Source organism: Trichomycterus rosablanca, chromosome 24 (genome assembly GCF_030014385.1).
Source record: "Trichomycterus rosablanca isolate fTriRos1 chromosome 24, fTriRos1.hap1, whole genome shotgun sequence".
NCBI classification, from domain to species: Eukaryota; Metazoa; Chordata; class Actinopteri; order Siluriformes; family Trichomycteridae; genus Trichomycterus; species Trichomycterus rosablanca.
In genome coordinates this window covers 17,704,086-17,719,987 of record NC_086011.1, presented here as the reverse complement: position 1 = coordinate 17,719,987, position 15,902 = coordinate 17,704,086, and the positions used below count along the sequence as shown (strand labels likewise).

The following is a 15,902-nucleotide window of genomic DNA, read 5'->3' as shown; positions in this document are numbered from 1 at the left end:
GGTCTGCATGGCTGTCACCCCAGAAGGAAGCCTCTTCTGAAGTCTCTACACAAGAAAGCCCGCAAACAGTTTGCTAAAGACATGTCAACAAAGGACATGGATTACTGGAACCATGTCCTATGGTCTGATGAGACCAAGATTAATTTGTTTGGTTCAGATGGTCTCAAGCATGTGTGGCGGCAATCAGGTGAGGAGTACAAAGATAAGTGTGTCATGCCTACAGTCAAGCATGGTGGTGGGAATGCCATGGTCTGGGGCTGCATGAGTGCAGCAGGTGTTGGGGAGTTACATTTCATTGAGGGACACATGAACTCCAATATGTACTGTGAAATACTGAGCAGAGCATGATCCCCTCCCTCCGGAAACTGGGTCGCAGGGCAGTGTTCCAGCATGATAATGACCTCAAACACACCTCTAAGACGACCACTGCTTTATTGAAGAGGCTGAGGGTAAAGGTGATGGACTGGCCAAGCATGTCTCCAGACCTAAACCCAATAGAACATCTTTGGGGCATCCTCAAGCGGAAGGTGGAGGAGCGCAAAGTCTCGAATATGAATATGCTCCGTGATGTCGTCATGGAGGAGTGGAAAAGCATTCCAGTGGCAACCTGTGAAGCTCTGGTAAACTCCATGACCAGGAGAGTTAAGGCAGTTCTGGGAAATAATGGTGGCCACACAAAATATTGACACTTCAGAAACTTTCACTAAGGGGTGTACTCACTTTTGTTGCCGGTGGTTTAGACATTAATGGCTGTATATTGAGTTATTTTGAGGGAAGAATAAATTTACACTGTTATATAAGCTGCACACAGACTACTTTTCATTGTGTCAAAGTGTCATTTTGTCAGTGTTGTCCCATGAAAAGATATACTTAAATATCTGCAGAAATGTGAGGGGTGTACTCACTTTTGTGATACACTGTATGTGTGTGTGTGTGATGGGTGCTGTGTGTGTGTGTATGTGTATATGTGTGTGTGATGGGTGCTGTGTGTGTGTGTATGTGCGTGTGTATGTGTATATGTGTGTGTACTCTCCTGATGTTTTTAATCAGACTTCATTTACATGTCTGTGTGTAAGTGTGTGTGATGGATGCTGTGTGTGTGTGTGTGTGTGTGTGTGTGTTCCTGATGTTTTTATTCGGACTGTATTTAGAAATTCATTTTGGTCAGGGAGCATTTCTGGACCATCTCTTCACAGCTCATCCTCACACATTTTTTCTCCTGTTTGTTATCATTGCTGGGTCTCTTATTCTCCCGTTCTGGCTCCGGCACACACACACACACACACACACACACACACGGCGGCCCTCGGGAATAGAAGCAGAACTTCAATCCATCCCCAAATAAAGAGATTCCACTAACATAAAAAACGCTCTGTCATCTTAAAACTGCGTCCCGTCCTCTGCAGCTAGCAGTTTGTTTTTACCTGAACAAAAACCTGCTCGTCTGTTTCAGGCATCGGTGTTTCTGTTTCTCTTTATCGGTATAAAAACGAAGAAACAAAAGAATTCCTAAAACTATCGGACGGTGCAGAATTATAATAATTATGAAAGTTCTACATTACACTTCGTTATTATTCACGACTGGCTGAAGCCGGCTGCTTGATTTGGAGCCGCGGGAAAAAGCAGGATTAGGATTCAAGGCCACACACACACACACACACACACACGGAGGATGGTAGTGCTGAGTAGATTATTTCTAATCAGCTGCATATGATGTGTGATAAAGGTCCTCTCGTGATGTAGGTGTGTGTGTGTGTGTGTGTGTGTGTTGCATATCTTACCTGTCAGTGTAGTAAATGGTGTGTGTGTGTGTGAGTGTGTGCTCATGGTGTTTTTAATCGGACTGTGGTTGACTAAGTGTGTGCGCGTGTGTGTGTTTCTGATGTTTTTAATTGGACTGTATTTGCGTGTGTGTGTGTGTGTGTTTCACTTTCACCTCTCACTCATCAGTGCAGTAAATAGTGTGTGTGTGTGTGTGCGTATGTGTGTGTCGCACCTCTTACCTGTCAGTGTAGTAAGTGGTGTGTGTGTGTGTGTGTGTTCCTGATGTTTTTAATCAGACTTTGTGTGAGAGTGTGTGTGTATGTGTGTTTCACCTCTTACTCCTAAGTGCAGTTAATAGTGTTTATGTGTGTTTGAGTGAGTGTGTATGTGTGTGTATGAGTGTGTATGAGTGTGTTGAACCTCCCACCCGCCACAGCAGTTAATAGTGTGTTTGTGTGTGTGTTTGTGTTTAAGTGAGTGTGTGTGTGTGTGTTTGAGTGAGTGTGTATGTGAGTGTGTGTGTCCTGACATTTAAATCGGACTTTATTTGTGTGTGTGAGTGTGTGTGTGTGATGGGTGCTGTGCGTCGGGGGTGGTTGACTAGCATGTTCGTCGCTCAGGCTGTTGTTAGCCTTGACAGAACTGGGACGTCGTTCTATGCGTCAAAGCTAATCACCAAAGCCCCGGCGGGTAAAATCTGACACGCTAACACACGGAGGCACGCTAACACAATCAGCCCTCTCCGTCCGTCGCCGCGCTAACCCTCCAGTTAGCTAAATCGGTGGTGGGGGGTGGGGTATTCAATCACTGATTTAAAGCGCTGGCGGGGGGGGTCGATGCTAATGATGAGTGTGTGAGTGCAGCGGGAAGTTTGTCTTTTAAAGACTCTTTAGAAGTCAGGGACAGCGGGATGGGGGCTCGCCAAATGTTGCCATGTGTATGTGTGAGTGTGTGTGTGAGTGTGTGTGTGTGTGTGTGTGTGTGTGTGTGTGTGAGAGAGAGAGAGAGAGAGAGAGAGTATTACATACAAACCCGTCTTAACACTCTGACAGCTTTTAGTGGGACAACAGCACTACCTGTGTGTACCTATACACAGTGAGTGTGTGTGTGTGAGTGTGTGTGAGTGTGTGTGTGTGAGTGTGTGTTTAAGGTAAATTGTCTCCCTCGAGTGTGTGCCAGGCTGTAAAGCCGATGTCATTATTCATACCTGTAGTATTAATAACTGCAGCACCACTGCATATAGGCCATGGTGACGAGCACACACACACGCACACACACACGCACGCACACACACACACACACACACACACTTTCTCATACACTGGTGTGAATAAGTAATCAAACCCCACACACACACACGCACATTTCAGACGCCTGTTAGCACACGAAAGCCACACGTCAGTCATGTCATGCTCCCACGCCCATCCATTATATGAAAGCAGGGCGGCACGATGGCGTGGTGGGTAGCACTGTCGCCTCACAGCTTGGCATGTTCTCTCCGTGTCTGTGTGGGTTTCCTTTGGGTGCTCCGGTTTCCTCCCACAAGTCTCTGTGTCTCTGTGTATATATGTGTATGTGTGTGTGTGTGTCTCTGTGTATATGTGTGTATGTGTGTGTGTGTTTGTGTATATGTGTGTGTGTGTATATATGTGTATGTGTGTGTATATATGTGTATATATGTGTATATGTGCATATGTGTGTGTATATACAGTATGTGTATATATATATGTGTATGTGTGTGTGTATATATGTGTATATATGGCTGTGTGTGTGTGAGTGTGTATATGTGTGTGTATATGTGTATGTGTGTATGTGTGTGTGTCTGTGTGTATATACTGTATGTGTCTGTGTGTGTGTGCCTCTGTGTATACGTGTGTGTGTGTGTGTGTGTGTGCCTCTGTGTATACGTGTGTGTGTGTGTGTGTGTGTGTGTGTGCCTCTGTGTATACGTGTGTGTGTGTGTGTGTGTGTGCCTCTGTGTATACGTGTGTGTGTGTGTGTGTGTGTGTGTGTGCCTCTGTGTATACGTGTGTGTGTGTGTGTGTGTGTGCCTCTGTTTTGCTTTTTATAAATTCAAATGTTATCAATCAGCTTTACCTGGACACACACACACTCACACACACACACGTGAATACACACAATAAGATGATGAATGATGGTCTAATATGTGTTTACCTCAGCAGGAGCCCTTAAGCACACACACACACACGCACACACACACACACACACACACACTATGCTTGGAAAGGTTACAGCTCTGGAGCGAACCCAAACCCCTCACGGTTATTCTAAACAAGCTGACTAAACTTACTTACACACACACACACACACACACACACACACACACACTTAATGTGGACTTTCTGAGTCGGAAATTATTGACGGGATCGAACCTCTGGTCTCAGCGGGTTCGATCCCACACACACACCTCACTTCTGAATCCACACCCCGCTTCAGTCACTGAGGAATTTGGGCAGACGCGCCCCGGCCTGACATTTGTGCCGGAGCGTACGGCGTGGCATTTTCACCGGAACGGGGTGAACAGCTCAGAACAGGTGAATCTCACCTCGACCTGCGTGACATTTATCTGTTTACTGAAGGTTCATCACGCGCGGCTTCATTCCGCTCACAGAGACACTCTCATTAGTGCAGGGCTAACAATCGGCAGGGACGCGGCGCTCTCAGATGAACGCGGTGTGATACGACTGTCCATACTCCGCCGTTCTCTCTGACCAGAACATTTGGACAGAGCATTATGGGACGGTGGCAGCCTGGTGAGCCAAGCTGTGGGTCACCAACTGGAAGGTTGTATGGTTGAATCCAGGCTCTGCCATGCTGCAACAGTTGGGCCCTTTAGCAAGGCTCTTAACCCTCTGGGCTCCAGGAGTGTCGTACAGGGCTGACCCCAGCTTAGAAGTGAGATGTGATATGAGTATCTGTATATATGTCAAATAAAGACAATCCATCATCCCTAGATTATAATTATTATTACTGTTTTATTACTATTATCATAATAGGCATTATCATCATATTATATTATTATTAATATTATTATTATTATTATTATTAGTATTAATGTTTTATTATTATCATCATTATTGGTACTATGTTATAAATATTAATATTATTATTTTTTATTATTGCAATTATTATTATTACTGTTATTATTATTGTTAATATTATTATTATTATTATTTTTTATTATTGTAATTACTATTATTATTATTAATACTATTTTTTTTATTGTAATTATTATTATTAATATTATTATTATTATTATTAATGCTATTATTTTTTATTATTGTAATTGTTATTATTATTATTAATATTATTATTCTTATTATTATTATTAATATTATTACTATTATTATTAATACTATTATTTTTTATTACTGTAATTATTAGTATTGTAATTATTATTGTAATTATTATTATTATAGTGACAGGGTGGGTAGGTGGGTAGCACTATCGCCTCACAGCAAGAAGGTCCTGGGTTCGATTCTCAAGTGGGGCAATCCGGGTCCTTTCTGTGAGGAGTTTGCATGTTCTCCCCGTGTCTGTGTGGGATTCCTGCTGGAGCTCTGGTTTCCTCCCACAGTCCAAAGACGTGCAGTCAAGTTAACTAAAACTGCCCTAAGTGTGTGTGTGTGTGTGTCCTGTGATGGACTGGCGACCTGTCCTGAGTGTTCCTACCATTCGCCCTGATAAAATTATTATTATTTTTTAAGAAAGTTTTTGAATTCCAGCATTTTGAAATGAAAATCCAGAGTCTGGTACGAACTCGTCCAGTTTAAATCAATAACCAACTCTCCTGATTAATTCTGAGCTTTACGTCGGCTCCAGCTCGAACCCTCCATCGCCGAATATCTGGGTAAAGATCTGAAGTCGCGCCGGCCGATACGAGCGCCGGCTCAGATTTTTAGATTACAGATTTAATCAGACAATCAATGTAATAAATAACCCGGCTGATTATCCGGCGTTATTCATGCAGCTGAAGTGTGAGAGCAGAGATCTAACATCGATCAGCGAAGTGTTCCACGCCGGCGCTCTGATCGGATCGTTTTATATTCAGCGCACGCAGGAGGAATCGGAATTCAGACCGAACCAACACCGAGGTTCAACACGATCCCAACGCTGTGGAGTTTTCCTGCATGATACACCTGCATTCATATTTCTGCATATTTATTTTCTTTATTTATATTTCTCATTAGTAATTACCGGCTCTGAAAAGGTTATGTTTATTTGGGAATGAAGGCGAGGGGGGCAGAGGTGGCCCCGGCATTAGCATGAAATTTTAATAAATGGTCTATTATAGTCCAAAGGTGATGGTTTACCTCCGCATCAGCACATTTACTGCTTATATTTCTACAGAAATACTCCTCCGTCCGTTACACTTCAGTCCGTTACACTTCATTAGTCTAACAGACGCCGCGCTGCTCCAGTGATCACAGACGCTGCACGTTTATTAGAGTTTATACGGTAAATGTGCTACTCCAGCAGTTACGGTAGTTTGTTCATGTGTTATAGTCGTGTTCTCTTCTACCATTCATTCATTCATCATTGTTTTACCACCGCTTTATCCTGGTCAGGGTCGCAGTGGGTACGAGCACTGGGCGTAAGGCAGAAAACACCCAGGACAGATCACCGGTCCATCACACACACACACACACACACACACACACCGACCTGTCTATTTGTCGACCTGTCTGTCTGTCTATTTATATGTCTGTCTACTGTCTGTTTGAACGTCTATCTGTCTGTCTGTCCAGGAATTTTGAACAACTGGTCACTTCTATCTATCTATCTATCTATCTATCTATCTATCTATCTATCTATCTATCTATCTATCTATCTGTCTGTTTATTTATCTACCTGTCTGTCTGTCTGTCTGTCTGTCTGTCTGTCTGTCTGTCTGTCCAGGAATTCTGAATGACCGGTCACTTCTGTACTGACCTCAGTATAAAGTACCAGTAGTGAGCTCAGTATCAGCACTCTTACCGTCCACACAGGAGGGTTTGTTGCGCGTCGTTCCCGCTACTTTCCCCGGCAGACACGAGCACTTGACGGTCTGTGATCGTTCCTCGATGCGGTTTTTATTGCAGCACCGGTGAGCCGCGATCACCTCACACGTTCCACCTTCTGCACACAGAGACACACAGAGAGACACAAATCAGTGACCGGACGTTCATTAGAGCTACACATGTGGTCAAAAGTATTGGGACGCCCCTTTTAATTATTGAATTCATGCTAACAGGTCGGTCGATAGCACAGCTAAGATTGGAACCAGCTTTATGAACGCTGTACCTCTGGCTCTCCTCCCCCTCATTACTAACCCCGTACAGACCGGAGTGTTTTCAGTTCTCTGAAGCACCACGAACCGCCGACGTTTCCACCCCGAACGCTTCCACATCTCAATCAGCCGAGCGCCGGCGCTCCTCTAATCTATTATTGTAGCGTTAGTTTAAACCACCCTTGTGAGAGAGGACTCTAAGGAGAAAATTACCCACTCTTCCACGCTGCTCTCACACTCCAGCGTTCCAGGTAATTACCAGACTCTTCTCCAGCACGCAAATCGCCCTTGAAGCGCTGATTATCTTATCTGGGGTTCGAGAGGAGAGCGCACACACGAGGAGGTGATGAAGGAGAGGAGGAGGACGCCCGTGCCGGTACACTACATGACCAAAAGTATCTGGACACCTCACCACGAGCTTGACAGACATCTCGTTTTAATGTAGAGCGACCTCTGTGTGATTCTTTCAGCTAGAACAGCGGACGCTCTTCTGAGAGGCTCCTCACAAGACTTTGAAGTACGTCTGTGGGAATTTGGAACAGAATTTGTGCACAATGCAAGCGCTATACTCCACTGTCCTGCACAAAGTCCTGACCTCAGCCCAACAGAACAGCTTTGGAATGAATTGGAACATCAACTGAGGCTTTCTTGATCTATCTGTCTGTCTGTGTGTCTGTCTATCTATTTATCTATCTGCCTGTCTATCTGCCTATCTACATGTCTATCTATCTATCTATCTATCTATCTATCTATCTATCTATCTATCTATCTATCTATCTATCTATCTATCTATCAATCTACCTACCTACCTACCTGCCTGCCTGCCTGTCTGTCTACGACCTACCTACCTGTCTGACTGTCTATCTATCTGTCTGTCTGTCTATCTACCTACCGACCTACCTACATGTCTGTCCGTCCGTCCGTCCGTCCGTCCGTCCGTCCATCCATCTATCTATCTATCTATCTATCTACCTACCTGTCTGTCTGTCTACCTGATTGTCTGTCTATCCGTCTGTCTGTCTATCTACGACCTACCTACCTGTCTATCTATCTATCTGTCTGTCTGTCTGTCTATCTACCGACCTACCTACATGTCTATCTATCTATCTATCTATCTATCTATCTATCTATCTATCTATCTATCTACCGACCTACCTACATGTCTATCTGTCTGTCTATCTCTTGACTGAATGGACACAAATTCCCACAGACATACGTCAAAGTCGTGAGAGAAGCTTCTCAGAAGAACGGCTGTTGTTCCAGCTGAAACGTCACTCTGTGTCTGACAAGCTCTTGGTCGGGTGTCCAAATACTTTTGGCCATACAGTGTTTGATTCAGGGAACCTTTGACCTCGACTCGTGGCCACTGTGCCAGGCCGAAGCACCCTGTTATTAATGATGAAGAGGGCACCAGTGGAGAGGAAGTGGGTGAGGTCAGACGTGTTTACTGGGAGTTAAACTGGGTCCAGATCAGCTTTTGACCAAATCAGCTCCAGCACCTCCAGTCGTGCACCATTAGCATGATTTGGGGTTCGTTCCAGTATGAAGCGACGCATCAGAACGTCACCAGCGTCCGTCCACTTTGAGCGAAGATACCGGAGTAAATCAGAGCTGATTATTCTGATCCTGATCCCTCGGTAGGGGGTCACGGTTACCGTCACTGATCCGGCTTATTAAATCCCACAGATGACGACTCTCCTCTGATCAGTCGCTCGATGCTTTTCGGCGAGAGGAAGCTCGAACTCAGATTGGCCCCTCGCGACCGGAACCGCCGACGACCGGCCGAGTTTAACAGCCAATTATCTGCACAGGAGCGGGGTAATAATGTGCACCGCGCCGGCCGGGCGGGGTCGGGCGAGTCCGGGGCTCTCTGAAGGTTCTGTTCTCAGAGTCGACACCAAAAGAAACTGGACAGAGATCATTAGTCGTGAGCGTCTGTGAGGTACGTGCGGTTCTTATTTTGGTGAAGAGCATCATGGGTCGGTTCGAGACGTCTGTATTTTGTTCTACTACGTAGCTGACCTCGACATGTAGACAGACACATAGACAGATAAATAGATAGATAGACAAATAGATACATAGATAAATAGATAGACATGTAGATAGATAGACAGACATACAAATAGATAGATGGATAGATAGACATACAGACGGACAGATAAATAGATAGATCGATAGATAATGTGGATAGACAGACAGGCAGATAGATGGATAGACAGACAGACAGATACATAGATAAATAGATAGACATGTGGATAGATAGACAGACAGACATACAGACAGACAGACTTTTGGACATGTAGTGTAGCATCTACCGTCGGTACGGGCACGGGCGTCCTCCTCCTCTCCTTCACACGTTATTATACTTCTTTAATTTAAACATACCCACTTCCCTCTGAACTCCCAGAGCGCCTGAAATCTTCTGTGATCGGCGTCGGGTTTTAGTTTCTTCAGAGCCGTCGATTTTTTAATGCGAGAGCGCCACCTAGAGTCCAAACAGTTCAGGCAGTTTTTTAAAAACCTGATTACTAGCAGGTCGAACTTAATTTTAAATTCCTCACAAGCCGTTTCAGAAATAGTTTGGACACCCCTGTGTCAGGAGCTCCTCATAAAGCGCTAGTGCTGGAGGAATCAACGAAGGTCCACATGAACATGACGTTGAAAGCGGTGGTTCCCAGAATAACTCACTTAAACGTTACTAAGAATAATAATGTAATTAAGGTTGTCGTGGAGAAGCGGCACGTCTCAGCTTCATTATCGTTATTATTTTACTCTTAAAGCTTTATCTACAGCTTTTAATTAAAGAGTTAATTTACAGGAAGTGAGACGGAGCCGTGAGGGCGGATGTTAACACCTCGAATCAGAGCGCTCGATCCATCGAACCGTTCTCACCAGGTCAGTCCTGACATACGACAGCAGCTCCAGATGTTCTACAGGTCGTGTTTATGGCTGCAGTTCGGTTCCCTCGGTCCGGACCAAACAAGAAAATGAACGTTTGCTTCAGAGCAGCTCGGCATGTTGGTGTTACTGATATGAGAAGACCAACTGGTCGCCTGTAGACTTCTACAGCAGCCTCATGGTCTGTTATCCATGTAAGCACTCGAGATATTGGGACTTTGTGGATTGGGATCAGCCCAGAGATCTGTACAGAGATTCTACAGATCCTTTAGATCTGAAGAAACTGAGAGTAAGGATTGAGAAAGTGAAGCTGGTGAGTTATTTTCTACGTTATTATTCGTTCTCTCTCGCTCGCGTCTCTCTCTCATGATTATATTCGACTGACCGCACTGACTTCTCGCTCCTGATTCCCCCGTTAGAAAACTTCGCATGAACTCGTGTGACCGCCGCACTTTTAAACGGCGGATCGGATTCCGTCTGACTTCTAAGTCACACTGGATTACAGCGACCGCCAGATGAATAATAATGCCAATGTAAAAGAGTCTCGCGTTTCCACGTTTCTGCATATTCATCAGCCCACGCTGGTGTCTACTCCATTCAGCTCGACAATGCAGCCTTCACTGCACATGATAATCAACTCTAACTCTCTATAACACCAACTCTCTATAACACCAACTCTCTATAACACCAACTCTCTATAACACCAACTATCTATAACACCAACTCTTTATAACAGCAACTCTCTATAACAGCAACTCTCTATAACACCAACTCTCTATAACACCAACTCTCTACAACACCAACTCTCTACAACACCAACTCTCTATAACACCAACTCTCTATAACACCAACTCTCTATAACACCAACTCTCTATAACAGCAACTATCTACAACACCAACTCTCTATAACACCAAACACCAACTCTCTATAACACCAACTATCTATAACACCAACTCTCTATAACACCAACTCTCTATAACACCAACTATCTATAACACCAACTCTCTATAACAGCAACTATCTACAACACCAACTCTCTATAACACCAAACACCAACTCTCTATAACACCAACTATCTATAACACCAACTCTCTATAACACCAACTCTCTATAACACCAACTATCTATAACACCAACTCTCTATAACAGCAACTATCTACAACACCAACTCTCTATAACACCAAACACCAACTCTCTATAACACCAACTATCCATAACACCAACTCTCTATAACACCAACTCTCTATAACACCAACTCTCTACAACACCAACTCTCTACAACACCAACTCTCTACAACACCAACTCTCTATAACACCAACTATCTATAACACCAACTCTCTATAACAGCAACTCTCTATAACAGCAACTATCTACAACACCAACTCTCTATAACACCAAACACCAACTCTCTATAACACCAACTATCTATAACACCAACTCTCTATAACACCAACTCTCTATAACACCAACTCTCTATAACACCAACTCTCTATAACACCAAACACCAACTCTCTATAACACCAACTATCTATAACTCCAACTCTCTGCTGCACCAACTCTTAATGCCATCTCTCTACAACACCAACTATAACACCAACTATCTATAACTCCAACTCTCTGCTGCACCAACTCTCAACGCCATCTCTCTACAACACCAACTATCTATAACACTACCTATAACACCAACTCTATTCAACACCTCTCTCCAACTCTAAATAAATGTAGACCATTTCAGTACAATAGGGTTCCAAGGTCCGATCCCAATGACCGGTGGTGCTATCAGCCGGTCGGGTGTCTACATACAGACCTGATTGGCGCCCCGTCCGGGCCGTATTACTGATCTTAATGATTATATTTTGAGAATTCATAACAAACTCCTAATAATAATAATCCTGAACATTCAGACTCTTTGGAACTACAGCAGGTCTATCCAATCACAGGAAGCGATTTTGTTTCTTATCAGGCGGCGCGTGCGACTCGGCTCTCTACTCAAAGCTTTAATCTGCCCGAGAAAAACAGAAAACCGCGAGTGCCAATTAATGTGCAGCTCCGTTCGCGACTCGGAGAGGCTTTTACGCTCCAGCGGCGGGTCATTATAGTGGAACATATTGAGAAGGAGCGAAAGCGGCGCTCGGAATAAGCGGAGAAAATTACAGCAGTAATAAATAAATAAATAAACGTAAACTGGCTATTATTTTTACAGCAGGCTTTCAGGTACCTGAGGAAAGGTTCTGCCTGGTTCTGGAAGCGAACCTCGCCTCGTGCTTTAATTGGCGCATGCCTGGATTCTTTATTTTAATTGGCGTGCTCAGCCGACGCCTAAATCCCAACAAACACGCCGAGGTTCAGACTAACAGAAGTAAGAAATAATAAAATCCTTCAGTTGTTTGGGCTTGAAGGAAAAGTAAATGATCTGTTCACTTCAGCCTGAAGCAAACAAATATTTTGTGGGATTTGTGGGCCGGAACTGAGACGAGTCGCTGAGCAGGACCTGATTTCCACATGTCAGGGGAGTCGCTGTTTCTCCTCCAAAATGTCCGGAGGGCAGAAACGATGAATCAGGACTGACAAGCGGTGTTAGATCAGAGCAGGTTTACTTACCCCACAGAACTGCTTCTATCAGCGGCTCATCTCAAATTAATATGAAGATTTTGAGCCTCGACATGAAACAGCAACACGATTTACAGCGACCATTGTTTATATCAAATGGGTAGCACTGTCGCCACACAGCGAGAAGGTGCTGGGTTCGATTCCCAGCTGTGTAAGGTTTGCATGTTCTCCCTGTGCCTGTGTGGGTTTCCTCCGGATACTCCGGTTTCCTCCCACAATACAAAGACGTGCATCGATATCAGGTGAACTGGATATACTAAAGTGCACTGTGATGAACTGCCTTTCACCCAGTAAATTGGACCCATTGTGACCCTGACCAGGATACAGCGGTGGTGAGGAGAAACCCCGTCCAACCTTCCCTTCCTCTGGTCTGTGGCACCACTGAGATTCAAAGCAGAGCACCCAAAGCATTTCTAAATGAAGAGCTATATCAACACCAAATGAGTCGATTCCACTAACTAACCAGTTTCATCAACCATTTCTAAGCAGTTCTTATCAACTGGTTCCACCAAAGAATAGGTTAACCAACAAATTTTACCAATAGTTACCTTACTTAAGCCTTTCCAACAGCAAAGCACTTCTAGCAAGTAACCAGTTCTCCAAACTAACCAGTTCCACCGAGTTATCAGTTCTCCAAAACATTTCTAACTAGTTCACAAACTAACCAAGTAATCCACCAATTATTATTTCTCTATAACATTTCTAACCAGTTCTACAAACCAACTGGTTCCATAAACTAAGCCTTTTCATTAACAAAGCTATACTAGCAAGTAACCAGTTCTACAAACTAACCGGTTCCAGCAAGTAATGAGTAATGATTTTTTTAACCAGTTCCACAACTAACCGGTTCCATCAACCATTTCTAACAGGTTAACCAACTGATTTTACCAATACAGTTACACTAACTAACCTTGTATATCAACAAAGCACTTCTAGTGAAAAGTTCATGTTATCAGTACTCCAAAACATTTCTAACCAGTTCCACAAACTAACCGGTTCCACCGAGTTATCAGTTCTCTGAAACATTTCTAACCAGTTCCACTAACTAACCAGTTCCATCAACCATTTCTAAGCAGTTCTTATTAACTAGGTCCACCAAAACAGGTTAACCAACCAGCAGTTACACTAACTAACTAACTAACTAACTAACTAACCCGTTCCATCAACAAAGCCCTTCTAGCAAGTGATACGTTTCCCAACACATTTCTAACCGGCTACACAAACGGCATCAACAATTTCATCAGGTTTACCAACTAATCCATACCAGTACTTAAACAAGTATAACAGATAAACCAGTCCTATCACAACTGTTAAGTGAAGGTAACTAAACATTTCTCACAAATCTTCATTTTTAGCTTCATGAGACTTCGTGAGATTTTATTTTCTGAGTGATGAAGACACCAGGACTGGTTTAGGATCCACGATTAAAATCCCGCCTCTCTCTCTCGGGTGTAACTGATCCCGGCGGGTGGAGGTTAGATTATTTAATGAACGTGTGTTTTTAACAGAAGCTGAAACATTACTGGACAGATTGTGATATCAGAGTGAAATGAAACGCTGGTAATGACGAGTTAGTTAGTGAAGCGAGTGATGAAAGGGCGCGGCGAGCCGCCGGGAGCCGCCGTCGCTGAGCATGTATGTTTTATAGCGCCGCCTAACAGCCAGAACGTCATGATTAAAACATCAAGGCTGCACAGGGGGTCTCACTAAAACTCCCATCATTCATCTGGATCGGGATTAAACACGCCGCTGAAGTAGCGCTCCACATTCGGCCCACGTTCTGTTACTGACACTGAACGGAACCCTGTAATACAAAATGGTCAGGGTCACAGTGGGTCAAGTGCCCACAGTGGGCAGAATGACACACGCCAGTCGATTTACATTCACGACACTTAGCGGACGCTCTTTATCCAATCGGGAATGAATACAATGCAGGCGATTGAAAGTTAAGGGTCTTGCTCAGGGGTCCAACAGTGGAAACTTGGTGGTGGTGGTGGTGGGGCTTGAACAAGCGACCTTCTGATCGCAAGTCCCATACCTTAACCACTAAGTTACCACTGAACCTTAGAGCAGCTAATTCTCTTTCTGCATGCTCATGGAAGGAAGGAGAAAACTGGAGCATCCAGAGGAAAACCATGCAGAATTCGGGAAGAACATGCCAAATTTCTTACACACAGTGACTGGAGACGACCATGTACCCACGTATTACCCGCCAGCTGTGCCAACCAGGTCAGAAATCAAGCCCATTCCAATAGGTTCATAAGCACAAGCACTTGCAGTCTCTCTCTCTCTCTCTCTCTCTCACACACACACACTATCAGTGCCACTCGCGGGCATCACTATGCCCACCGCTGTCCACTGCACTCATTTCCTAACTCGGTCTGACTCAGACTGTACGGATAACAACTAACCTGTAACAGAGCGGGTCAAGCCATCCTCACCCTATGGCACCGTGGCACTGTGGCATGTACAACTCTCTCTCTCTCTCCCACTACCACATGAACACACACATCTGAAACAGAAATCACAGTGTCAGGCGCTCACTGACACAGCTAGAAGGTGGCGTAACAAAAACAGGCATGGATAGGTGGGCGAGGAGACGTGTCAGTCCGGTGCTAAATATACTTTACGCCACCATAAAGAGGGCGTGGGCACGACTTCTCACGCCCACGCCAGTCAGCAGGATTTGTTTGAGTAATAAAATCCTGGTTTAGACGTTAATGTTTGCTGTTGTCACGACTGCCGCGAAGAATCAATAAAATGAATAAATTCTGGGATTCGGGCCTCCGAGGTGCCGTCAGTCCTGTGTGGCACCTACCAGTGGGCATCTTCGTGGGTATAAAATTACTGACTGTAGCTCATCTGTTGCTCTGTACTTAATATACTGATCAAAACACGATTTGGAGTTTTCAGTACCCCAGTACATTTCTACTCATTGCGTAATTAAGCAATAGAACACGAGAGGGAGTGTGTTATCGCGAATAACATCACGGCTGTGATTCGGTCGCAGGCACGAACCGAAGGTGAGTACAGTAGATCATCACAGCCGTGATGTTATTCGCGATAACACACGACCTCGAGTGTTCTATTGCTTTTATACAACAGTTTTTACAAAATAAAGAAAGAAAATAAATCAAAGAAGCCATGAATTTCATAATAAATATGCTTTAATATTGACAATACCTTCCGCCAAAAAGTAGTTCCACAACCAATATAAAGTTTAACACTACAAAGCAGACATCCCAAGTAGGGCTGTCGCGGTGAAAGAATTTCCCCTTGCGATATTCAACCTGTCTCAATATCGCGGTACGCGGTAATATCGCCATTTTTTTTTTTTT

General features: G+C 44.2%; 1 protein-coding gene across 2 annotated transcripts in view; it reads right to left on the bottom strand.

Moving 5' to 3' along the window:
• LOC134301678 (chemokine-like protein TAFA-1) overlaps positions 1 to 15,902 on the bottom strand; it is a 109,584-nt gene that overhangs the window by 11,893 nt on the left and 81,789 nt on the right. For both annotated transcript variants that reach the window (XM_062986495.1, XM_062986496.1), the window contains exon 3: positions 6,763 to 6,903. In XM_062986495.1, coding sequence (XP_062842565.1) covers positions 6,763 to 6,903 — 141 coding nt within the window. The remainder of the gene's footprint in view (positions 1 to 6,762; positions 6,904 to 15,902) is intronic.